Genomic DNA, 25,489 nt, shown 5'->3' with positions numbered 1-25,489 from the left:
GTACTAGCCCTCAAGTGTTGTGGTTATTTGAAGATTTACTGTGCCTACTTATATATGTAAGAAAATTTTGAAGGAAATGAGTAGAAAAAAAGTCACAGTGCCTCCTTCTCAGTCTTCCATATCCTTTTCTAAACTTAACTGAAAGAACCTGCAGTCCATTTTGACTATAACTTTTAGTGAAACTGCCTTTTTGTCTACAGGGTTAATTTATTTTCACAGGGAATTGTTGATTTTTCTGGGCAGCTATTAAGGATAGAGTTGGTATTTTAATTTCAATAAATATTTACTGAACTGTTTAGGGGATGTACAAGACCCTTATTACCTCAAAGAGTTTGAAGTCCACTGGAGTAGGTAAGAACAGAAAAGTACAGTTCTTGAGACTGAAGCTTCCCATCTCTAACATGGAGTAGCCTTACTTGTCTCACATGTTAAGATTTTGGTTGCCGTGGAGAGGTGGGCTGAGCTGGCTTTGTGCTGGGTGGTCGCTGAATAACGTGGAGGATTGGTTGATACCTGAGGTTGGAAGGCAGATGCTTCAAGGCATCTCCATGCAGTCCACCTCCTATGTATCTGATGGACAAGGCTGCATTATTTGCTGAGGCTAATTAGCATTGAAACTCCATGGGGGTGGGGGGTTGGAGAAAGAATAATTGTATAACTATGATTAAGAAACTGAAGTTTTGGGCTTCCCTGGTGGCGCAGTGGTTGAGAGTCTGCTTGCCAATGCAGGGGACACGGGTTCATGCCCCGGTCCAGGAAGATCCCACATGCCACGGAGCAGCTGGGCCCGTGAGCCATGGCTGCTGAGCCTGCGCGTCCAGAGCCTGTGCTCCACAAGGGGAGAGGCCATAACAGTGAGAGGCCCACGTACCGAAAAAAAAAAAAAAAGAAACTCAAGTTTTAGGGACTTCCCTGGTGGTCCAGTGGTAAAGAATCCGCCTTCCAATGCAGGGGACCTCGGGTTCGATCCCTGGTCAGGGAACTAAGATCCCACATGCCCTGGGGCAACTCAGCCTGCACACCATCGCATGCCTCAACGAGAGAGAGAAAACCCGCAGGCCACAACTAGAGAGAAGCCCACGTGCTGCAACGAAGAGACCACATGCTGCAGCAAAAGATCCTGCATGCCTCAACAAAGATCCCGCATGTTGCAACTAAGACCCAATGCAGCCAAAAAAATAAAGAAAATAAATAATAATTTTTTTAAAAAAAGAAAGAAACTGAAGTTTTAAAAAAAAGGCATTTGGTGGTTACAGGCTACTCATGACTCCAGAGTGAATGCCTTAGCTCACTTCCTTTTGAAAAGGAGCAAGTGTTGTATAAGACACTTTATCTCAGTGTTGGATTCCACAAAGTGCAGACAGATCATACTGGTTTGGCAGGGGAGTCTGTGAATACCAGCAGAAAATCAGGTGTGACGTGGGTGGAGAATGGGGGTTGGGGGGTCTTAGATAAGTGATCAGCATCTTCTTTCTAGAGAATGTGTTCACATCCCTCTTCATAATATTTCTTCCCTGTGACTCTAGAGCAGAGGTCAGCAAACTTTTTGTATAAAGAAGCAGATAGTAAATATTTTTGGCTTTGCAGGCCGTTGGTCACTATCACAGCTGCTCAGTTTTGCCATTGTATGGGCATGTCTGTGTTCCAATTAAACTTTATATATGGACACTGAAATTTGGATTTTATACAATTTTCGCATGTCATGAAATATTAGGGTTGATTTTTTTCAACCATTTAAAAATGTAAAAACTACACTTAGCTCATGGGTCACACAAAAAACCAAGAGGCAGGAAGGCCGGATTTTGGCCCATAACCATGGTTTGCCGACCCTTTCTCTAAAGGTCTTAAAAATGAATTCTGTAAAGTTCTCAATTTAAGGACATTTTTTAAATTTAACAAGCACTTATTTAGCACTTAATATGTGCTACGCACTGTTTTAAATGCCATGCATTAAATGCTAATTTAATCTTCACAGTAACCCCATGAGTGAGGTACTGTTTACCCCATTTTTGCAGATTTCGTGAATTGAGGCACAGTGAAGCTAAGTAGCCCAGAGTTACGCTGCTAGTAAATGGCAAAACCTAGATTTGAACCCAGGCAATTTATTCCAGAGTATGTTCTTATCTACCATGATATACTTACTGTCTCTCTTAATTATCGACTTTATAGCCCAAAGGAATTTTAGAGATTAACCCATCGCCTCATTTTTACAGACTCATTCTTACACACAAGATTCATAGCCTTTATGATTCAAATGTGTGCCTTAGTAAAATTATGGATTACTATTTATGCACTTTCAGCATCTCGTGACTGCCTAAATGCTTAGTCTTAAACCCCACTGATCCCAAGGGTATTCTGTCTGCGCAGGCAGGGCACTTAACTGTTCACTTATTGTTTAATTTATGTTCAGTGTGGGCTTCTTGAAGGTAGGAGCAATAGTATCAAAATGTTTTCCGTCAAAGAGAAATCAATTCTGGGTATATCTTTTGCTTTCTTTGGGAACACCTGTCTCAGATTACTTCCAACTCAGATTTTGTCCTGCTGCTTTTCCTGCTTGAATAAGCAACTGGTTGAATCTTGCGCCTCACCTGCCTGTGATAGGGAACAGAATTTGTGGTGTCATGCTACACTATCCCTGTTGATCCAAAGATACCACCAGGGCAGGGTCAGGAATGGAAGATTTCCCAGTCTTTCCAAGGAAGAAAATGGGAGGAGGAGGAGGTGTGTGTGTGTGTGTGTGTTTTAAACCAAGTCAAAACTTAGGTAGACATGAGGTGCTCAGGATTTCTGGTTCCTTTTGATCAGTCAAGGTCTCAGACACTACTAACTAGAAGGGACCTCCAAGAACCTCTGGTGCAGGGGTTTCTGTGCTACAGGGATTCTGCAATTATTGCAGGGGACCCTCAAATCTATATGTGCACCAATCTGTGGGCCAGATAAATTATATCGTTTAGGTGTATGTACAGTTACTTTTCAAATGCATGTAGATTCCATCATGATTAAAAAGAAAGCTTTACTGAATTCGTGATAGGCTACTGTTAACACAACTACTACCTTTTGAGAGCCCTGATCCAGTTAAAGCCCTTTATTTACAGATGAAGAAACTGAGGCTCAGGGGTAAAGGGAAGAGATTTGCCTGGGTCATACAGAACAGGAAGAGCTGGCCTTGAAATCGGTGCAGTTTATATGTATCATATGGCTTGTGCTCTCTGTCTCCTCTGGCATGGGCACAGGTAGAGACTGGCAAGTATTTTGACCTTTGACGCCATGCTGAACTTTCTAATAATGCCTAACAGAGTGGTTGATTGTGATATTTTTTCCAGTATTTTTGGTGCTGCTTTTAAGAAGTTTTTTTAAACTAGTATATTCCTTGCTGTGCGCCATGTAAGTAACGATCCTATATTCCAACCTGGAAACCTGAGGTATGGTAAAATTAGGCAGCTTGCTTGTATCTGTAGTAGAGCTGGCCCTAAAACTCAGAGATTTAATCTCTCTACCAGGGTTCTATTAATCAGACTGAACTTGAGAGGATTTCAGATATTTATATCTTGGTCTTTCATGGCTGTTGCTCTCAGCTGGGTGCAACAAAAAACTTTTAAATCTCTGTTAAGTGCCTGACGCTGTGCTGGGTGTTTTCACATGTATTGTATATAACTTAATTTAACGAGACCAAAGTTGCAATGCTGAGGCCCCTCTCAGAACAAGCTAAGTAGCACTCTGGTCCAAAGCCCATCCATCCAGGCATTTATTTATTTATCTGTTCACCATTATGGAGCACTTCTGTTGTTTGCAAAAGTGCCCTTGAATTATTCCCATTGGTGCCCAGGCTAGGACAAATCAGCACAGATCCATCCCTCCAAACAAGACCCAGGATTGACAGCAACATTAGCTTGGTCTGCACAGGACAATACTTTTTTCCCATTGGAGCTTCAGGAATTTGGAGTGTCCCTGGTCATTTGGTCAAATGATGTTCATATCAACCATTCTTAAATTAGATCTTCTCAAATACACTTGAGAAGTCAGATGAATAGGAACGGTCTCACTTTTTTAGTTGGGAAGCCAAACTTGGAGGGGACGCGTCTGAGGTAACATAACTGGTGAGGGCCTTCTAACTCCAATGTTGATGCCACACCACCTGTCTGGTGGACCACCACTGCTCAGGAAAAGGCTCTGTGTCCACTCTTTGTAGAAGCTAAGTGGCAAGAATGCTCAGTCTTTGCTGCAGTTTTAGTGGAAGTGGTTTGGGCATTCCAGTTTGAATTGATTTTTTTTTTTCTTAGAAGCAAATTTGGCAGTATTGTGTATACCTAGGAAATCTTGTGATTGCCCCTAATTTGCTCCACAGATGCTGGTCATTGCAAATCATCCCACAGTGATTAAGTGGCTGGCGCTGATACACACGTAGTAAGTGGTCCTGTGAGCACGGGCAGTAGAGGTGTGTTGTGTACCTAATATCTTGATCCCACCTGGGTAACTTCCACATGTGTGTTTGTGAGTTTAGCTCTTTCAGTTCAGAGTGTTTCATGATACCATAGATTCGTTTCTTTCCTTCCCTCCTATCTTGTACTTTGAACCTGGGTCTTCCCAATACTTCACTATCTGATTCCATTTAATTCACTAACATTTAATTAAATTCATTTAATTTACTGTCTGATTCAATTGCATTGCTAATACTTTATGATTATAATATTGTTTTATTAATATTTGTAATATTGTTTGTTTAAAGGTAGGTATAGCAAAATGTGATTAAAGGTAGAGGTATATGCCAAATAGCCTTAACTTTTCTGACCAATCAATTATATGTTGCTTATTGATTATTTTTTCCTAAATTCTGTAGCAACAGTTCACATTTCTTTGCCACCTTAGGGATGGAAAAGGGAGGAGATTTGCAGTAACAGTGTGTAATTGAAGATCAGTGGAGAAAGTAGCCTTTGCGTGGACCTGTGTAATTCAAGATGTTAAAATAGGGAACACACTGTACTCCTGTATAAGCTGTAGTTTACAATATTAGATTTATCATTTGGATTTCCCATTTGTCCCTTTTTTTTTAGGGAACTTTTTATTTTGAGATAATTGTAGATTCACATGCAGTTAAGAAATATTAACAGTGAGATTCCCATGTACCCTTTGCCCAGTTTCCCTCAGTTGTAATATCTTGCAAAGTTATAGTACAGCATCACAAGCAGAATATTGACATTGACACAATCAGCTACTCTTATTCAGATTTGCCCAGTTTTACTTTCATTCACCTGTGTGTATTTAATTCTGTATACTTTTATTATGTGTGTTAGTTTATTTTTTAATTCTAAAAATTTCCCAGTTGGCTGAGAACTTGAGCTGGGAGGGGTGTGTTATTTACTGGGTCCCTCTCAAACTCCACCAGTAAACAACTCAAGTATAATTTCCTTTCACATAATAGCTACTTAACTGGGGCAAGTTAATTCTAAATCTTGGTTTCCTCATCTATAAAATGGAATTCACAATAGCTACTTAATGCAGAGGGTTGCCGTGAGGACTAAAATGAGAAAATATGTGTAATGGGTACTTAGCAAAAGGAACTTCATAAATGATCATCTCATTTTCTTTTTTTTAACTAAGAGTACAGTGAGAGTATTTGGTTTTTTTTTTAAGCTTTTCACAAAAGTGTATTATCCTAGGATTGTAGAATTGGAAGGTCCCTTAATAGTTTTAGAATCAGTGAAGGACTTCCCTAAACGTTCTTAGGTAATAAGCTGTTATTCTTTGTGATAAACTAAAATGTGCCTCCTTGTACCTTGCAGATCTGCCCTCATCCACGTGATAGCCCTTCTAGTCTTTGAGGACAGCTATAGTCATCCCTAAATTACCTATCCTTTAGCCATTCCTCGTAAGATGTAGCTTCCAGACCCTTTCCCATCTTGCTCTCACTCTTCTAGATAAAGACAAATTAGTTGTTCCCCTTGACTGAACAGAGAATTCAGATGTAATCTGCCTAGCATATCCCAAGATAGGCCTGTCTTCTCTTTAGCTGAGCTTTTTTGGGAAATCAGGTCACCTAGTTCGTGCACATACAGCTTGTTCTTTTGTCTTCTGTTTACTTTGTAGATGGAAAATAAATGCATAGCAGTGTAACACAGCAAACTGAATGCACATTTTGCCCTCATTTCCTCCTGTAATCCCATTAAAATGATAGTAAGAGGGAAAAGAGAGATCGGCAAATGAGAGGTCAACGGAATGTTGAAGCCAGGAAGCAAGTGTGATTAACTTAGTGGGCCAGAGGAACTGAAGGTGCCTGCTTTGGCAGGGAGTGGTGGGGGGGAACTAACAAAGAGGATTTGTAATGCAGAGCCCTGGAATAGCTCCAGAATCGGAGAAACCAAATATTGGAAACAGGAAGATTAGTCGAAAGTCTATGTGAAAAGCATTTAGATGCCTACAACCCCTCCTCTACTCTCTCAGGAGACAGATATTTTAGTCTTAGATATTGAACCAGAGACACACCAAGCACAGAAGATGAGATGGAATATGGAGCAAAACTGAAAATAGGGGCTTTAAGACAAAGTTCTATATAGTGATTAATAGGACCATTCCCCTTTCTCAGTTTTCAGAGTATCTGCAGGCAGGTGCTGTCATGCAAGAGACTGAAAGATCCTCCTCTGATAAATTTAATCCCAGAGAAAAAGTCTTAGCGATACTGTCTACTTTTGGGGATCCTCAATAAAATGACAGATTCTTCTTGCCTGATCACCCTAATGTGAAGCCCATAAGTTGGCAAGCTTAGCTCCCCTACACAGAGCTTTCAAACAGCTTCTAAAAGTATGAGCAGATAGCCAAGTGTCATGAGACATTTAAAGAACATAAAAGACAGAGTCCAGGGGACCTCCCTGGCAGTCCAGTGGTTAAGACTGCACTTCCAATGCAGAGGGCGCGGGTTCCATCCCTGTTTGGGGAACTGGGATCCCACATGCCGCATGGCCAAAAAATAAAATAAAATAAAAAGTACTGTTCTGAAACTCTAAACAGTTCCTTGGGGGAAAAAAGTCCAAATCAAATGGAGGTGAAAAAAACCTCAGGAAACAGTAAAATCAGGGAGAAGAAGAAGGAAAGATTTTAACTATAATATCTTGAGAGAGATTAGAGAAAATATTGCATGCATAAAAGATGAACTAGATTCTTTTAAAAAAAAAAAAGAACCTCCAGAAGACAAGACCTCCTAGAAATTAAAAATATGATGACTTCCCCGGCAGTCCAGTGGTGAGACTCTGTGCTCCCAATGTTGGGGGCATGGGTTTGACCCCTGGTCGAGGAACTAGGATCCCACATGCCACATGTCATGCCACCCCCCAAAAAAAAGGAATTAAAAATATTATAGCAAGTATGAAAAATACAACACAGAAATATTGAAAGGTAATGTTAAAGACAACTCCCAGAAGATAAACCAAATGAAAGAGATGGAAATGGGGAGAACAGATAAAATAAATTATAGAGGATCATTCCAAGAGGTCTAACACCTGACAAATGGAAATTTGAGAAGAAATAAACAGTAGAGGAGGAAATTATCAAAGAAATGGTATGAAAAGATGTTTTCAGAACTAAAATCATATCTATAGATTGATACAGCACAGTGAATGAAAGAAAACCAACTCCAACTTACAGCCCTGTGAAATTGCAGATCTCTGAGGATAAAGAGAAAGTCCCAAAAGCCTCTAGAGAGAATAGTCATATAATGTTAGTATTCAAAATGGCATTAGCTTGCTCAAAAGCCACAAACCAGGGCTTCCCTGGTGGTGCAGTGGTTGAGAGTCCGCCTGCCGATGCAGGGAACACGGGTTCGTGCCCCGGTCCGGGAAGATCCCACATGCCGTGGAGTGGCTGGGCCTGTGAGCCATGGCCGCTGAGCCTGTGCGTCCGGAGCCTGTGCTCCACCACGGGAGAGGCCACAACAGTGAGAGGCCCGCATACAGCAAAAAAAAAAAAAAAAAGCCACAAACTAGAAGACAATGGAACAATACCTTCAAAATTCTGACAGAGGTGAATTCCCTGGCGGTCCAGTGGTTAGGACTCCTTGCTTTCACTGCCGAGAGTGTGGGTTCAATTCCTGGTTGGGGAACTAAGATCCCGCAAGCCACATTGCATGGCAAAAAACCAAAAAATTCTGATAGAAAAAAAATATTCTCAACCTAGAATTTTATAGCCAGCTAAACTATCACCCAAGTTTAAGGATAATAAAGACATTTTGTGCATATGCCCTCTGATATTGTGATATAATAAGAAATATGTTTTTGGTCTTTGTCCCTGATTCCTGGCACAGAGCTCCTAAAATCATTATAACTTCCTGAATAGTAGGGGTAGTAAGACCATCTTTTGTTGTAATATTTGCCCTTTGTTCTCAGTTCCTGACACAAGAGCTTCTAAAAACCTTGCAATTTTCTGAGTGATAGGGGTAAGGGGAGAAGTCAGCTAAGTTTACACTAATGAGGTAACTCTGTGTGGGCCCCTAGATAGCTTCAGGTTGGGGTCTGGTTGCCAGAAGAACCAACCATGTAATCAGAGGGTTGGAACTTTCAGCACCACCTCTCTGCCTCTGGGGAGGGGAGAGGGGCTGGAGATTGACTTGATCACCAATGAGTTAATCAGTCATGCCTACAGAAAAATCCCATTCTAGCAAATTATCAAACCTGAAGAGGAGGTTTTGGGGACACCTCCCCCACCCTGACCGTCTAGCTGATGGGTCAGAAGTATGAGTGGCCCAGTTAGCATCTGAAGCAGGGGCAGTCTGGTGGGACTGAGTCCTTAACCTGTGGGGTCTGCACTAGCTCTATGTGGTTAGTGTCAGATTTGAATTAAATTGTAGGATACCAATTGGTGTCTGGAAAGTTGGAGAATTGGTTGGTGTGAGAACAAAGCCCACACATATCGTGAAAGAAGTGCTGTGAGTTAAAAACAGTTTATAGTACACCCTTTCTTAGGAAGCTCTGCTAGAAGACACTTTTCACCAGAACAAGGGAATAACAAAGAAGAGGACTAAATGGGATCCAGGAAACAGGAGTTCCAATATAGGCAAGGGGAAAGGAATTCCCAGAAAGACAGAGTCCCAGTATGGATGTCACAAGAACAAACTGATAGGGTACCTGATGGAACATATTAAAGGGAGTTTTACACTTTATTATTATCTTCAGGGAAAACAGAAATTATACCAACAAAGAAATGTAATCATAGTATACATCCTGGCTTGTCTACAAATAGTATTCACATAGATCTAATAATGCAATTCTTAATGTTAATTTGACCAAAATTTGGCATAATTCTATGGGAAAATGGAGATAGTATGTGAAGTAGTATGAAGTAGTATGTGAAGAGAGCATGTCAGAGCAAAATCCTAATCTTCCATCATAAGAATTAAATATGTAACCTAATAGTTATATTTTGCCACATAACAAATTACCCCAAAACTTAGTGACTTAAAATAACAGATATTTATTATCTCACAGTTTCTGTGGGTCAGGAATTCAGAAGCAGGATTTGAGAAGCTCTCATGAGGTTACAGTCCAGGTGTCACCTTGGGCTGCAGTCATCTGGGCCTCTCAGGATATGTTGTTATCTGGCTTCCCTGAGAGCATGTGATCCAGGAGAGACAATTAGAGGAATTTGCAGTGTGTTTTATGACCTAGCCTTAACGTGACATCCCATCATCACTTCTGCTACGTTCCATCAGTCACACAGACCAGCCCTGAGACATTGTGGGAGGGACCTGCACAACATGAATACCAGAAGGCAGGGATGAGTTGAGAGCTATTTGGAGGCTGACTACCACAAGTAATAACTAAAAGTGAAAATTCAAGAAATAATATTAGAGGCATATTACTTAGAAAGATAGAGATAAATACCAGAAGAAAGTGGCTGCCCCAGGAGCAGAAATCAGGGAACCAGAAACTTCTGGTTTTCATTATAAGCCTTGTAGAACAACTTTAAGAAATATTTGCATTTATTACTGTGATTTTTTTTTTAATTATGAAAAACCCTCAAAGCATGCAGCCATTTAATGTCCCCAACACTGGTAGTAGGACAACACATGGATTATATGAGGAACTCCTAGAATCTGAATCTAGTAAGGATCCTTTGGTATTTGGATGGTTGTGTGCTTGATCTTGAAGGACAGTTTACAGATAATAAACCTAAAGTTCAGTGAAAAAGAGGACATAGTGAGAGAACCTGAGCTAGAATCCTTGAATAAATAGGACACAAAGAGATGAGCATCAGATAGTGAGATGGCTCTGGCATTTCACTAATGTGGAACTTAGGTGAAGGGGAGGAAAAAAAAGACTGTTTGCTCTTTCTGAAGAGTAGAAAATTCTGAAGTGGAAATGTTTATGTGTCTTGGAGCTATAAATGGCAAAGTTAAAGGGAGTATCCTTTGGCAGATAGTTGGAAAGCACTTTACGGAACTCCCCAGGCTAAGGATGTGTTCCTGAGCATTTGGTACAAGTTAGAGAGAGTCTGCCTCTGTCCACATGAGCCCTACAGGCCATGCAGAGCACTGGCCAGTCCACAGCCCCAGTCCTTCCAGCTGCTGCTGCCAGGGTCATGTTCCTTAGAGGACTCTGGGCTCCTTGTGGTCTACCACAGCCTGGTTGGTGCCCAGGGACCCCCTAACATCTGTGCCCACAATGCCTCCTCTGTCCTTGATCCCCACATGCACCCCCTATTCAAGCTTGTTTCTCCTCATCTCTTCCTGTCACTGTTTACTCTTCTGGAGGAGCCTACTGTTAGGTGCTTCAGCGTTCTTGGCCACTTTGTCTCTTCCATCTACCATCTAATAAAATTGGAATCAGGATAAAGTGTTCGAGAAATCAGGTCTTTGAGTTGGTGGGGGGAGTTTGGAGGGGTGCAGTGAAGATTGCCATATAAATAAAGACTTTTAACCGTTTTAATGCCTTATGAAAATGTGTTGTCTACATTCTCCTACTATAACCGTGTATGTTGAGTTTAAAATACTTCAAGGTCTCCATGAAAAGCCTCAGCTATCACGTCCTGGGATGCCATCAGTACCACTCCAGTGGGCAGACAGTTGAGCTGTGGAAGGGGCAGGGTGGGTTTTTGTACTTGCATTCCTCAATATCTGTCTTTGTATTTTACTTTGCCTGCAGATTGGGGACCACAAATTCAGTGCTCACCGGATCGTCTTAGCAGCCTCAATCCCGTATTTCCACGCTATGTTTACAAATGACATGATGGAGTGCAAGCAGGATGAGATTGTAATGCAAGGAATGGACCCAAGGTACTAAATTCCTCCATCAGGTTTCACAACCTGCTTTCTAGGTGCAGTTTCAGCCTTGTGTTTGGTGCCCTTTGAGGGCCTTCCAGCAGGACCCAGTATCAAGCACAGCTCCACACACACAGTAGGTGACCAGTAAACAAGCTAGAACCTCAGCCCGTGGCCTGAGACAGGGTTAAAATAAGGAGAGTTTTGATGTGTTTTAACTCAATGAGAGTAACACGTCTCATAGGAACTAGAGTCCAAGATACGTTTTTAAAACTAGGACTGGGTACAAAGTTGGTGGTATATTATTCTCTTCACTTTTCTGTGCTAACCTTTCTAGCTGGCAGACTAGTCTTTCAAATAAGTGTCTTCATTCATTACCCTTCCCATCAGTCCAGAACAGTGTTGTCCACTGTTGTCCAACTTCCTGCCTCGATGGAGATGTTCTGTTTGTCCTCTCCAAATTGGTAGCCACTAACACATGTAGCTGCTGAGCACTTGAAATGTGACTAGTGGGACTGAGGGACTGAATTTTAAATATTATTTAATTTTAATTCATTTCAATTTAATTTTAGGGGAATTCCCTGGCAGTCCAGTTGTTAGGACTCCATGCTTTCACTGCCGAGGGCCTGGGTTCAATCCCTGGTCAGAGAACTAAGATCCTGTAAGCCACGCAGTGTGGCCAATAAATAAATAAATAAATAAGTAAATAATACATAATAATAAATTTAGTTTTAATTAGCCACATGTGTCTACTGGCTGTTAATGTGATGACGCAGGTCGAGAAGGTAGCAGAAATCATGGTTATTTGATGGGTGAGAAAACTGAAGCCCGGGAATTCCCTGGTGGAGCAGTGGTTAAGAATCCGCCTGCCAATGCAGAGGACACGGGTTTGAGCCCTGGTCTGGGAAGATCCCACATGCCGCAGAGCAACTAAGCCCGTGCACCATATCTACTGAGCCCACACTCTAGAGCCCAGAAGCCACAACTGCTGAGCTCGCGTGCCACAACTGCTGAAAGCTGTGCGCTCTAGGGCCCATGCTCCGCAACAAGAGAAACCACGGCAATGAGAAGCCTGCGCACCACAACGAAGAGTAACCCCCACACACTGCAACTAGAAAAAGCCTACGCGCAGCAATGAAGACCCAATGCAGCGAAAAATATAAATAAGTAAAATTAAAAAAAGAAGAAAACTGAAGTCCAAGGAGGTCAAGCCCAGAGTTTATCCCTCTAAACGTCTTTCAGTGTCCCAGAAAGCCCTCCATAATGGAATCATTGGCTCCAAATGTCAGTAGTGCTGAGGTTGAGCAATTCTGCCCTAGATGAGTTTTAGGGTCAGGAGGCAGTACTATAAACCCTGAAATTGCATCATTTACACACTTACTTAAAGTTATCCTTACATCTAGACCCTCTTTACAGAAATACTTTTCTGACTTCTGTATGAAGGCTTTATATAAACATATTCCACAGTATGCCTTTTGGGGCCTTGAAAGGAAAAAGGCATATTTATATGACTTAAAAGATTTTACTGCAAGTCTGTGAACTGAGGCTGTGTGTTTATAACCTAGGCTACATCCAAGGGTCCACTGTGCACCTACTATGTACCTGGCATTGTTCTGGGGTCTGGGCATGCAGAGCAAACAGGACACGCAAGATGATTCTTGTTGGGAGAGAGACAATAAATAAACCGATGACTCCAAAATATTAGCCAGTAAGCTGTCATTTGTTGCCTAACGTCTTAATCTCCCCATGGTGAAAACTTGAAGGAAAGGAGCTAGGAAACTGTATGGTACCTTCCGGTTGATTGAAGGTGATTTGCTCCAGTACATGGAGAGGATCTGTATACCCACTGCAAGGGTGCAATCTCAGGCCAGCTACTTGTAATGAAAGACATAGAAGTGTGTCTATATCCAAGGGCAGTTGTACACTCTCATCTCTGAGGTCTGTGTCTGACAGAGCCATGCTAATCACCATGCACCATCCAAGTGCTTCATTTAACAGATAGACTGAGAACCTGTGATCTGTGCTGCTGTAGGTACTGAGGTATAGCAGAGGAAATAGAAAGCACCTCTTATTATTCCAGCTTGCTAGTAGTGGCCATCTGGCAGTAAACAAATACATACATGATATGGCTGGGAAGTGAAAGTGATGTGAAAAAGGTAAAGCAGAATAAAGGCTAGCGAATGATGGTGAGGGTCTGTGCTATTTCAGGGTGATCAGGAAAGCCCTCTGTGATGAGGTGATATTTGAGCCAAGACCTTAGTTGGAGTGAGGGAGCAAGACATCTGGGGGAGGAGCCGTTCAAACAGAGGGAGTAGCCAGTGCAAAGGCCCTGAAGTGAGAGTGTGTTCAGCATATTGGAATAGAGTGAGGGGGAAAGAGTGGAAGGTGATGAGGTCAGAGAGATGGAAAGGGGCCAGACCACATACAGCCCTATAGACAGAATTTGGATTTCATTCTTGGTGTGAATTGGAAGGCAGAAAAAAATGTTGGAAACCTCAGACTGGAAACTTATCCCAAAGAAATAATCCAAAAATGTTATTTATAAAAGCTATTATGCTTACCAATAAAGGAAATAAATTATAGCACATTTACATGTTGGATTACTTTATAGCAGCCGTTGAAAATGTCAAACATGGGGAGTTCCCTGGCGATCTAGTGGTTAGGAGTCAGCGTTCCCACTGCCATGGCCCACATTCAATCCCCGGTCAGGGGGAACTGAGATCCCACAAACCGCGTGGCATGGCCAAAAAAAAAAAAGAAAGTTGAACATGAAGTCAGTGTAGAAACATGGGAAAGGGCTTCATAAGTATTACATGATTATATCCATACAACTTAAGCATGCAGGCAAATAGGAAATGGAAATTAGTCTAGAAAAATGACTACAGTTGACTCAGTAGTGAGATTCTGGGTCATTGCTTTGTCTTTTCAGAACCTTCTATAATAAAATCATTTGGGCAGTAAAGACAACCTAAGAAGTAGAATGATAGCTATGGTGAAGTAATTATTCCATTCAGGTAGATTCTCAAAGGGCATGGGCTAAATGTATTTGAGAGCGGGGCCCATCCGTTCCTCAGGTAACAATGTCAGCTTACTTAGGGCCTGAGTATCCTGTGGGCCGAACACCATCTCTGAAGAGCATCTTTCCTCTCCTCTAGCGCCCTGGAAGCTCTGATCAACTTTGCCTACAACGGTCACCTTGCCATTGACCAGCAAAACGTCCAGTCGTTGCTGATGGGGGCGAGTTTCCTGCAGTTGCAGAGCATCAAAGACGCCTGCTGCACATTCCTCCGAGAACGGTGAGGTGATGTGATGGGCCTGGCCTGTGTCGGGGAGCAGACCGTGTCATTTCTGGGATCCCCTGCCAGTTTGATGAGTCTTTGGGGGCATGGAGAGTCTCATGAAGGGAGTGAGATGGGAAGATAACTCTGAGGAAATGCCCTTTCTTGAAATCAGCATCAAGCAGTACCCAGTTCTTTGGGATGAACCTTTCAGGAACATGATTTATGGAGCCTTGCCTGTACTCTCCCTTGGTCTGACATGCACCTCTTCTTCTGGTCCTCTCTGTCCAATCTAACCAGCCACCACCAGATTTATTCAGTGCTCCCTCACTGTTCCATAGCTGTCTCCCTCTTTGTCTCCCTCTTTAGATCCTTCTCCCTCCTTGAATTTCTTGGCCTTCCTTTTTCCTTCTGCTCTGCAAGAGCCCACCCAAATTTCACCTCCTGGAATTCTCTGTCCCCTTCAGTCCCCTAGGAGCAATCATTATATGCTCCTTTAGAGTAAGGACCATGGATTATACCCCTACCTATGTCCAGTACTTGGCCGTGACCTTTTGAGGACTGAGCAGATAAGAAGGCTCTTTCTCCCCCTCAAGAGGCAGAGCTCGTAGTCACAAGGTAAAAGCTGCCTTTAACCACTAGAGGCTTGGGGGTGAGGGTTAGTGCTGGGCTGCCCACAGGCAGGGAGAAACCAGAACAGTGCCCCTCTGTCTGTGGTCTCTCCAAAGCCTGGCTCCGCCTGATCTCCTCTGATCACAAGGCCCCTGGCCTGAAGACCAGCATTCCTCTGCCTCAGACCTGGCCTCCTGAACCTCATCCCCTCTTAGAGCCAACCTCTCCCTCCCCCATTTCTGTTCCACCAGCTCAACTCACTTAGCAGCTCTGTGGACCCTGCCTGAGGTCCACATCCTGCCTATGTGGTGCTCACGGGCATCAGTGAGCACTGCTGTGTCTGCAGATGGTCTTAACGACCGTGGTAATGATGCTAACACGCAGGGGCGCTCTGCTGGTTTCGTTGGGAGGTAGGTGGTCCTGTTCGGGTTTTGCAGCTGGAGACCATGTAGTGAGTGCAGCCCCAGAGCCTGGCTTGACCTGCCCTAGGATGCCTTCTGGGTCAGCCTAGAGAGCTGCGTGTGATGGGCTGTAGGGCACACACTGTCTGTCCTACTCATTTGCGAGCTTAAGGACACAGACTGGACTTGGTTCATCTCTGTATTCCCACAGAATTTGGAGAATGACTAAGTAAGGCCCTGTGGAAAGGGTGAAGTTGGCCATTCTCACAAGGGGACAACAGCTCCACCTAGGGGCTTTTGAGTTCCTCACTGTCAACACTGGATCCAGGCTCTATTATAAAGTAGTGTCATGTAAAAAGATGCTTAGAAAAGTGATTTTTAGACCAGTGCAGTTTTTACGTGCACCAGTGACATATTAGGAAAAGGTACTTAAAGCACAAAGCCTGATGTTTTGAGTCTGTCCTTGACATTTTTCTGTTCAGCACTGGGAGCCCCCTTCTGAAGCCTAAACTCACACCTTATTCCTGTTTCTATTCTCTGCCACAGGCCCCAGAGGTTTGGTCTTTCTGTTTTCTTTTCAATAGCTACCATCACTGCCTGTGTTCCTGGGGGTGGTTCTCCCTGAGCCTGGCTGCAGAGTGTAATGGAGTCTCCCAGCTGTCCCCTTCCTGTGTGTTCTTGAAGACAAGCATGTGGGCCCTTCAGTTTCAAGGTTTGATTACTAAAGACTTGAGGGAAACCATCCTGAGCGGTTGTGAAAAGGACAGGGCATGACTGAGCACAGAAAAGCTGCAAAGCCGTCAGAATTCTTAGAGCAGTAGTTCCTGAAGCCATTTTGCCTGTTAGATATTCAGCCTGCTGATTTTTTTTTTTTCTTTTTTCCCATGAGGTTGGGGGTTGATTTTTTTCTGTGGCTCCTTTTCCAGCCTTCAGATGAATGGACCTCCTTGTTTTTAGGTGAGGATTGGAGGTGTGTATTTTCCAAAATTCTTCTCTCAGAACTGGATCAGAACATCAGATGCGTCAATGAACCAAGCCAATAACTTATTTAATTCAAGTCACTGCTTCCTACCTCCGATAAAGCATTACATCTTATCATGGTCAAGCTATGTCAGCAAGGAAGGAGGTTGTGAAGTGGCTATTGACAGATATGGGTCTCTATCTGCCCTTTGGGTTATTGTCCCTCTTGTCTTCCTCCTTCTCCTGAATGGTCCCCTCTCCTGCATGGCAGCTCTCCCTCCTTTTTCCCCACCAGCTGGCTTACAGACAGGCTCCCCACATCCTACCCTCTTAGATGTGAAAGCCCACTTCAGTGGAAAGTGTGTTTTGTGCTCAATCATTCCAAGCCAGTCAAAGACAACCAAAGGTGAGGCGCAGGAATCCTAACCTGGGAGGGAAAGGATGGAAATGTGTGCCAGTCAGCAAAGTGGATCATCCTTTCCCGCGTCTTTGGACTCTATCCAGTTCCTTGTCCGTGGTATTTGAACCCTCCTCTTGACTTGATGTCAGAGTAGTAGGAATGAGTGAAGCACATGCTGTAGAGGCCCAGGGAGGGTCTGTCCTCGTATCTGATCTGCCATACGTGCTTTTAACAAGTCTCAACCAGGAGAAAGGCTAACGTTACTTGACAGATGACTGAGCTGACATTCTGACCCTGAGTCCCGTATTTCTCCCTGGGCCATGCTGCTTGCCCAGGGGTGCTCAATGCTTATGTTTCCTTGGCCTTTGGAAATGGCCTAGGTTTCCAAAACAATGGACAGAGCCAGTTTAGGCTGGAACGAAACAACAGCTATGCAGAATTTAGACTAGTCATAAAGCCAGGCTCCTGAGATGCTCTGCCCTTTCAGTCCCTGACAGGTCTGCTACTGGCAGTGGGCAATGGTGAATATTGATTAGTAAGTATAGCTTACTGTAACCCTTAAATCAATATGGGGGAGAGGGGGAAGAGAAAGCGTTCTCACAAAGAGTAAACCTGGGCAATTTTAATCTAATATGTACCATCTCCCATCACAAGATTGTCAGTCACAAAATCAAAATAAGAAAAGCCATATCCCCCATGGTCCACTGCTGTCACCAAGATTTTGGAACTACATTGGGCTCATTTGGAATTTTCTCAGGTGTAATAGTAGTAAGAAAAACAAACATAATATAAATTAAACCAGAAGCTAACTTCATACCAAGCACCATGTCGGATGCGTTTCCTACATTCCTACTTAGTCATGGCCACAGCCCTAGGAGGTGAGTAGCTGTTGTCATCACCTTTTTCTAGGCAAGGCTATTACTGACACTTGAGGAGCCTAAGGAATCCACCCAAGTTGCCCAGTGTGGCAGGGTCAGAATTTACCCTGGGTTTCCCTGGCCCTGATGAGTGCAGGTCTGTCTCGGGACTGTGGGAATGTGCACAAAAGGTCAGAGTTCAATCTCAGCACCACCACTTGATTGTAGAGGGACGATGAGCACATTTCTTAGTTTCTCCGAGCCTCAGTTTTCCACCTAAAAATGAGAGCAATTACTATTGTGGAGTGTTGTTTAAAAAATCCTGGAGAATGTGTCTAGAAACCCTGGCAAAGTACTTGACTCACTGATGGTGCCATATAAGTGATAGCTGCCGCTGTTGACTGAACAGTCGGGCCCATAGAGCCTCTTTTTGTTTAAAAAAAAAAAGGAAAGAAAAAAGTGTAAGGGTCCTGATATTAAAGAAGTCATTTCTCCATGTGGTTTAAACTCTGATTCTACATCTTCAGGGCCTTCCCGGTGACCAGAGGCGGACATTCAATCAAGAATGTCAACCACTGAAAGAAAGCAAAGTTTTCCAGTATGTGCTCTATTCTTCTCTCCTGAGAGCTGCTTCCCAGGACTTCCCAGAGAACTCACTTCACATAGACACACGGAGCACTAGGCCCAAGAGGCAGGCTCCTTTGAGGATAATCTGCCATTTTTTTTGTTTTTTGGTTTTTTTTTTTGGCAGCGTTGGGTCTTTGTTGCTGCGTGCAGGCTTTCTCTAGTTGCGGCAAGCAGGGGCTACTCTTCGTTGTGGTGTGCAGACTTCTCATTGTGGTGGCTTCTCTTGTTGAGGAGCACAGGCTCTAGGCGTGCGGGCTTCAATAGTTGTGGTGCGTGGGCTTCAGTAGTTCTGGCTTGCAGGCTATAGAGTGCAGACTCAGTAGTTGTGGCGCACAGGCTTAGCTGCTCTGCGGCATGTGGGATCTTCCCAGACCAGGGCTTGAATCCGTGTCCCCTGCGTTGGCAGGCGGATTCTTAACCACTGCGCCACCAGGAAAGTCCCTGCCTTATTTTTATACCTTTACAAGTTGAGTCCCAGAGAAGCTCACCTGATGTCACACAGGGGGTTTCCACTAAAGCTGAGGACAGAGCTTGTTTTTTTTTTCCATTCTGTAACTCTACCCAGAACCAACTTGAGAATGATCAAAGATAACATTCTTCCTCTAACTCTTTTCTTTTTATCTTCTCTTACGCCAAAAGGCTTCACCCCAAAAACTGCCTGGGTGTACGCCAGTTTGCTGAGACCATGATGTGTGCCGTGCTATACGACGCGGCCAACAGCTTCATCCACCAGCACTTTGTGGAGGTGTCCATGTCGGAAGAGTTCCTGGCCCTGCCCCTGGAAGACGTGCTTGAGCTGGTGTCTCGGGATGAGCTGAACGTGAAATCAGAGGAGCAGGTCTGTAGAGCAGTCCAGAGGTGACATGGGGGCTGCTGCTCTTTCTCACCTTTGTTTTCTATTTTACTTTTTTCAAAATGTAGATCATGGTGTGTGTGCAGCTGCTGTTTATTATGGGTTTGCTTTATCATACTGTATGCATTTTTCTTGAAAACTTTTTATACATTTTAGTGTCTAAATAATATTCAGCTGAATTTTATCAACCCTGTGACCCTCATTCTTCAATGTTCAGGTTATTTCCAAAATTTACTATTAGAAATAATGTTTCTGTGAACCAGAAATGAGCATAGATAACTTTCTGAAAGAGTCTTACTCTAAAGGAGAGAAGAGCGTGGGGGCAGTTGCTGGGCGGGGGACATGAAGTCAAGAGGCTTTTGTTTTTTTTAAGATGAGAGAAATTACAGTACAGTTGGACTGCTGATGGGAATTTTCTGGAAGAGAGGGAAGAATTGGTAATGTAGGAGAAAAGGGAGAATGGTGTCCTGGGGTAAGTGAGAAGAGACAGAGTGTAGGGCACGGGGTGTGTGAGAGGAGCTTAGGCGGTTCACATCCACGGCCACAAGAGGGAGAAGGAGAGCACATGCCCAGCGCAGGGGGAGGATGGGTGGGAAGGGAGATGCCAGGAGTTTTTATTCACACTCTCTTCTTGTTTGTTTCTGTGTTCTCAGCTGAGAGTGAGGATGAGGGAGGAATGTTAGACGTTTGAGGAGAGATGAAAAGGTATGAACCAGTCCTCTAGGAAAGGGGGAGAGTAAATGGACGAAGCTCGGGAAATGGAGAGGGCTGGATAGGAAGCAGGGCCAGATGAGATTTTCAGTCACAAGTTCAGTATGAGCTGGTCAGCCCTGTTGTGTGTTTTCTATCAGCTGCATATACTGGTGCAGGGTAGGGAGTGAATTGGATATAAAGAGCTGGACTTCACCAGGGTACAGATTTTTTTCCAGGTAAGTGTGATTAAGAGAGATAGGAGACTAGCATGGGAATAATGACCCTTGGAATCCGTGTCGGGTGAGAGAAAGGTGAGGAAGTAGACTGCAGGGGACCTGAGAGGGAGCCATGCCCAAGGCTAAGTGGAGTTGGTTGCATGGAAGAGGAGGTGAAGCTATTGGCAAAGTGAGGTGTGGGTGATCACAGGGTCCTCTGAGGACAAAGAAGACATCTTCTTGGAGCGGTCAAGAAAAGATTAAATGAGAGTGTAGGGTGGTAGTAGCAGGAGAGGAGTGAAGGACATCCTTTCTGTTCAACAAAAGTGTGGTGCAAGGTGTCTTAAGAGGACAGTGAGTCAATGTTTCTTTGAGCAGAGGGTGACGAGGGCTGGGTGGTGAAGGGTGTCGGATGTGGGGGGAATTGGACCTGGCCCTGCAGGCACCCAGAGCACCACTGCGGCAAGGCCTCTGCTCATCTGGTCAGTTGGTCATGAGTCCTGGCCTATCATGAAGCTGCCTCGGCAGACGGAGCCCCAGGCTCCAGGAGGCAAGCCGTTGGGATGTTAGTCCCAACTCAGCTCATTTCCTTAATGTCTGAAGAGTCCTCACCCCTCCGTATTAGTGACTGTTAGAAAAGTGAACTCTGAGCTAGCAGTGTGGACCCTGAGATTTGTAGGAAAGAACCCCGTCCCAAGAGCAAGGGGTTCTGTTCCTGGCTCTTCCACTAGGTAATATGACCCAGGGCAGCTCACATCTATTGCAGTGATGCATTCTACAAGGGCTGTGGGGCTTTAGAGGGAGATATCCTTGTGACCAGAGCCATTAGGGAAGCCTCCTTGGAGAACACGGATCTGGATCCAGGCCTTCAAAGAAATGGGAATGGGGTTAGATGGAAAGGAAGAGATGGGGGCATTCGAGGTAAAGGGGACAGCCGGCCTGGCTAGAGAAGAGGGTGCAGGAGCAGTGGGACGGAAGGTCAACAGCACTTTGTTACAGTACAGGAAGGAAGAAGGAAGCTTTGACAGGTTTTCGTTAGGAAGTCATAATGAAAGCCAGGAAGGTGTTACAGTAACCTAGGCTTGCCTTTCAAGAGAGTGGGCTGAATGGGGTAGCTGGGGACGTGGAGAGAAAACAGTGGATTCAGGAGACAAGCAGGAGGAAAGATTGGTGGGCCCAGTGTAGGGAGCAGAGGGTTTGAGATTGGAGGGTACAGGGGTGTGGCCTCTGGGTGGAGGAGTTGCCTCCAGAGCTTCCCCTCTCTATTGTGGCAGGTGTTTGAGGCCGTGTTGGCCTGGATCAGATACGACCGGGAGCAGAGGGGACCCTGCCTGCCTGAGCTGCTGTCCAATATCCGCCTGCCCCTCTGCCGGCCCCAGTTCCTGTCAGACCGAGTGCAGCAGGATGACCTGGTGCGTTGCTGCCACAAATGCAGGTGAGCAGAGGTGGGCCTGCATGAGGATGATGCCGAGGGTCTGGACGGAGAAGAGAACTTGGCCACTTAGCTCGGGGGAGGAAGGATTTGGAGTGGTCGTTCTTTTTTTTTTTTTTTTTTTTTTGCGGTACGCGGGCCTCTCACTGTTGTGGCCTCTCCCGTTGCGGAGCACAGGCTCAGCGGCCATGGCTCATGGACCCAGCCACTCCGCGGCATGCGGGATCTTCCTGGACCGGGGCACGAACCCGTGTCCCCTGCATCGGCAGGCGGACTCTCAACCACTGTGCCACCAGGGAAGCCCTGGAGTGGTCGTTCTTAATTCACAGCACACAGATTGATCTGCCTTCTGTCTAGAACCTGGAAGAGCCTGAGTCTCTCACCTTTGGGCAAAGAAATGTGCCGCATGGGAGCATCAAGGCAAAAGGGGCTTCCTCCCCTAAGTTATTTGAGGATTTTCTGGCATCTCCTTCCATTGAGCTGTTTGTGGACCTACAGGCGTCTATACTGCCTGCCCGGACCCTGTCCACACCAGCAGCTGACTTATTGGTGACTTCCTGGGGCTCCTCATCCTCTTCAGTAAACATTAGTCAGTGTGCTGGCCTCAGGTGGGTCTGCCCAGCTACAGTGATGGGCAGGGGTGGGGCATGTTTAGCAGCATGCAAAACTGTTACCCAGAGTAAATCAAAAACAACAGGGTGCAGCAGAGCCACCAAAACAGCTCAGGAGACGGCAGCCCTGTAGAAGGATTGTTATAAAAGTAGAGCAGCAGAGGAAAATACGCATCTTCCTTCAAGCTGCTCCTCATATTCACAGCTGGTTCAGGAGGGAGTCAGTGGCGTGGTCCATGCAGCGTGCAAGTGTGTGTGTCAGGGAGGGGTGGAGGTGTGGCTGGAGGTAGCTGAGACCCTGTGAGGAGCAGTCTCAAGGGTGCTGTTGGGGGAGTTTGAGCTTTGTTCTGTAGGCAGTGGGCAGTTATCGAAGGGTCTTAGAAAACCAGCTTGGACCCCAGTGTGGAGGCTGGAATGGAGGGGTGGGGCTGGAGGCAGGGAGATCTCTCAGGAGCAGTTGGCTTCTGCTGCCACAGTCCGGGTGAGATGGTTAATTGCTGGGTGTGAGCCATAGGGATGGAAAGGAAGAGCTGGGTCTGAGTGGCAGCAGGATGCGAGCAGCTTGTTGAACCTCCCCAAGGCTAGCTATTTTAGGGAACACCCTGTTTTTCTTCTGTTAAACTAACAGAGATGGGCTCTGCTCATCTTGCCCCTCCAATGCTGAGCACGTCCCAATAGCTGTGTATAGTTTCCCCTGGACTCACCTGGGTTCTTTGAGACCAAACCTTCCAGAAGGCTTCTCCTCCCATGTTTCCCCTGCAGTTGTGGTTGGGGGAGCCAGGCTCAGACCTACAAATGTGGGCCAAGTGGAGAGAATACCTCCTGTCCTAGCATCTTGCACTTTATTCCAGGGACCTGGTGGATGAAGCAAAGGACTATCACCTCATGCCAGAGCGCCGGCCCCACCTGCCAGCTTTCAGAACTCGGCCTCGCTGCTGCACATCTATCGCTGGGCTCATCTATGCCGTGGGGGGCCTCAACTCAGCAGGTATCTTGCAGCTCCCCTTTGTAGAACCCTGTCTTGGATGCCGTGGTTGAAGAAGCACCAAACAACCTAGCCTGGCCCTCTGCTTCCTCCCCCTTGCATGTCACCACCTTTATCCCTCTTGATTTTATATCATTGTTCTGCAGTTAGCGCATGTCAGATATTAATACCATTGAAGCAGAATATCAACGCAAAAGGGCCCTTTAGAAACCCCAGAGGCCTGGCCCCCTTCCTTCACAATGGGGACGTCGAGGCAGGCCCAGAGAACTTTAGCTATGTTCACACAAGTCCTTTGGCTGAGCAAGGACTAGAACTCAGGTCCTGGTTCCTGAGCCTGCACTCTTCCCCTAATATCGCGTCACCTATGGGATTTACTCAGCTTTGGATAGGATATAATCAGAGACCCAGTTCTGTTACCAGGCTAATCACATTCAGTCATGTGGATCTCTGGGCTTAGACTGTGAGAGTGTCACCGTAAGAAGGAAGATTCTCCAAATATGCACGGTCAATATCAATATCAATACTTTTTACTCTTCACCTCTTACCTCCAGTGAAACCCACATGCCTTGTAGTCCGTGTATTATTGGCAGTTCTTGTATTATACAGTCAAGTTTTCAGGAAACCTCCATGGGGCACCCCCACTCCTGCCCACCCCAGGCACCACTGCAGGGCAGTAGCAATCTAGGAGAGGGCAGGGGAGACACCTGAATCCTTGCAGTGCAGTGGCACAGGGAGTCGTCACCTTGGATGTGAAGGCCAGGCCTTTTCAGAGTCAGCCCAAGCTTGTGGGAGGTGGGGAGCTGGTGGGCAGTCCTGGGCAGTTTCGTTTTTAATTGAAAGTTAATGGGAGGTGGGTACTGGCCTACGCTACTTGTTAACCATATGACCTGGAAAAGGTAAGTCCTCAACTAGTAAATGCTAGAGCGTGGCAGGTGCTGAGTGTCCCAAAGCAGAATAAAACAGGGAGGGGGTTATTTTATTTGATCTTAAAAAACTGATGAAAACGGTAGGGTTGGAGTTATTATTCCTTGCTTCTGTGACTACTATTTCTTGAGCACTTGGTATACTCTAGAACTGTGCTAGGTGTTTTACATATTATATCATTTAATCCTCATGGGAACTCTGCTATGGAGATTATTTCACATGTGAGAACAGAAGATGGGGATACAAAGCAGCTTGCCCAGGGTCACCGCTAGGAAGTGAGAGTCGCATTGGAAGCCATCTCCTGCTCTATGTCGGGGAAATAGTGGTTCCATTTGCCTTCACCTCTGCCTTTAAGCAGGTGAAGAAACTCCTTGCAACTTAAAACTGCCCTCTCTAGAAAGTAAATAAATGCCTCCTGTCTGATTCTGATTTTCCTTAAAGAATTAAGTTTGAGGTTATCATGGCTGCAGTTTCTTAGTGGGCCCTCCTGGCTTGAGTAATTTCTGCGGGAAGAGCTGATAGGACGAAGTTGAACACTCCGTATAATCATTGCGCAACAGCTGTGATCTAAACGAGCGGTCTCATTTGTTTTAATTTGAGTAGCAAATTTTTATGCAGGTGATTCCCTGAATGTGGTGGAAGTGTTCGACCCCATCGCCAATCGCTGGGAGAAGTGCCATCCCATGACCACAGCCCGCAGCCGTGTCGGTGTGGCCGTGGTGAACGGACTCCTCTATGCCATCGGGGGGTATGACGGCCAGCTGCGGCTGAGCACTGTGGAGGTCTACAACCCAGAGACGGACACGTGGACCCGAGTGGGGAGCATGAATAGCAAGAGAAGGTATTCTGGGAGCCGGTCTGTACGTCCTGAGCATACACACCAGGCATCTGGGGGACACCACGCTAGACAAGCAGGGCACATTATAAAGTAGACGCTAGCTTCAGCCTGGGGATCCCCTGCAGCCAGGCCAGCCACTGCCCGTACCTCCTGGAAGCCAGCCCCCATCTGCTTAAAAGTAAAACCCCTGCCTTGTCCTTTGAGAAACTTGGGGAGACAAGACAGGGAAGACAGGGACGTGTGGAAGTTGTATTATTATTTAAGTGCCAGGTAAGAACTAAAGGTTTGTATTATGGAAGACGCGAGGCAGGAGAGAAGCTGGACTGGAACTGGAAGATTTCAGGGAAGAGGTGAGATTAAAGTTGAAACCTGAAGAATAAGGAGGATTTAACTTTATTAGTCATAAAAGGGAATCCGAGGTGTTCCTCTTTATACTTTCTTTCCCCCAGGATCCCTGCCCCACATGTGCTTTCACTACCAGGGAGTATGTGAACCACAACAATGCTCTTTACTTCTGGATGCCACACGTCCCCCAGGCATGAGCACACAGCTAGTTGTGAG

General features: G+C 45.2%; 1 protein-coding gene across 17 annotated transcripts in view; it reads left to right on the top strand.

Annotated features, from left to right (window-relative positions):
• The window catches only part of KLHL18 (kelch like family member 18), a 74,232-nt gene that overhangs the window by 19,845 nt on the left and 28,898 nt on the right, over window positions 1-25,489 (top strand). For 11 of the 17 annotated variants that reach the window (XR_009542838.1, XR_009542828.1, XR_009542825.1 and 8 more), the window contains exons 2-7: window positions 11,127-11,257; window positions 14,398-14,538; window positions 19,017-19,215; window positions 21,413-21,573; window positions 23,033-23,169; window positions 24,694-24,931. Coding sequence is in view for 2 of the 17 variants with exons in the window: in XM_060162113.1 (XP_060018096.1) it covers window positions 11,127-11,257; window positions 14,398-14,538; window positions 19,017-19,215; window positions 21,413-21,573; window positions 23,033-23,169; window positions 24,694-24,931 (1,007 nt within the window). In the remaining 15 variants the exon portion in view is untranslated. Of the gene's footprint in view, window positions 1-4,345; window positions 4,436-7,965; window positions 8,011-11,126; window positions 11,258-14,397; window positions 14,539-18,277; window positions 18,349-19,016; window positions 19,216-21,412; window positions 21,574-23,032; window positions 23,170-24,693; window positions 24,932-25,489 lie in introns of those variants that run through there. The other 6 variants (XR_009542832.1, XM_060162114.1, XR_009542833.1 and 3 more) reach the window with 5 other exon arrangements.

The sequence above is a fragment of the Lagenorhynchus albirostris genome, chromosome 10 (genome assembly GCF_949774975.1).
Source record: "Lagenorhynchus albirostris chromosome 10, mLagAlb1.1, whole genome shotgun sequence".
In the NCBI taxonomy this organism is placed as follows: Eukaryota; Metazoa; Chordata; class Mammalia; order Artiodactyla; family Delphinidae; genus Lagenorhynchus; species Lagenorhynchus albirostris.
This window is presented reverse-complemented; position numbering and strand designations above follow the sequence as displayed.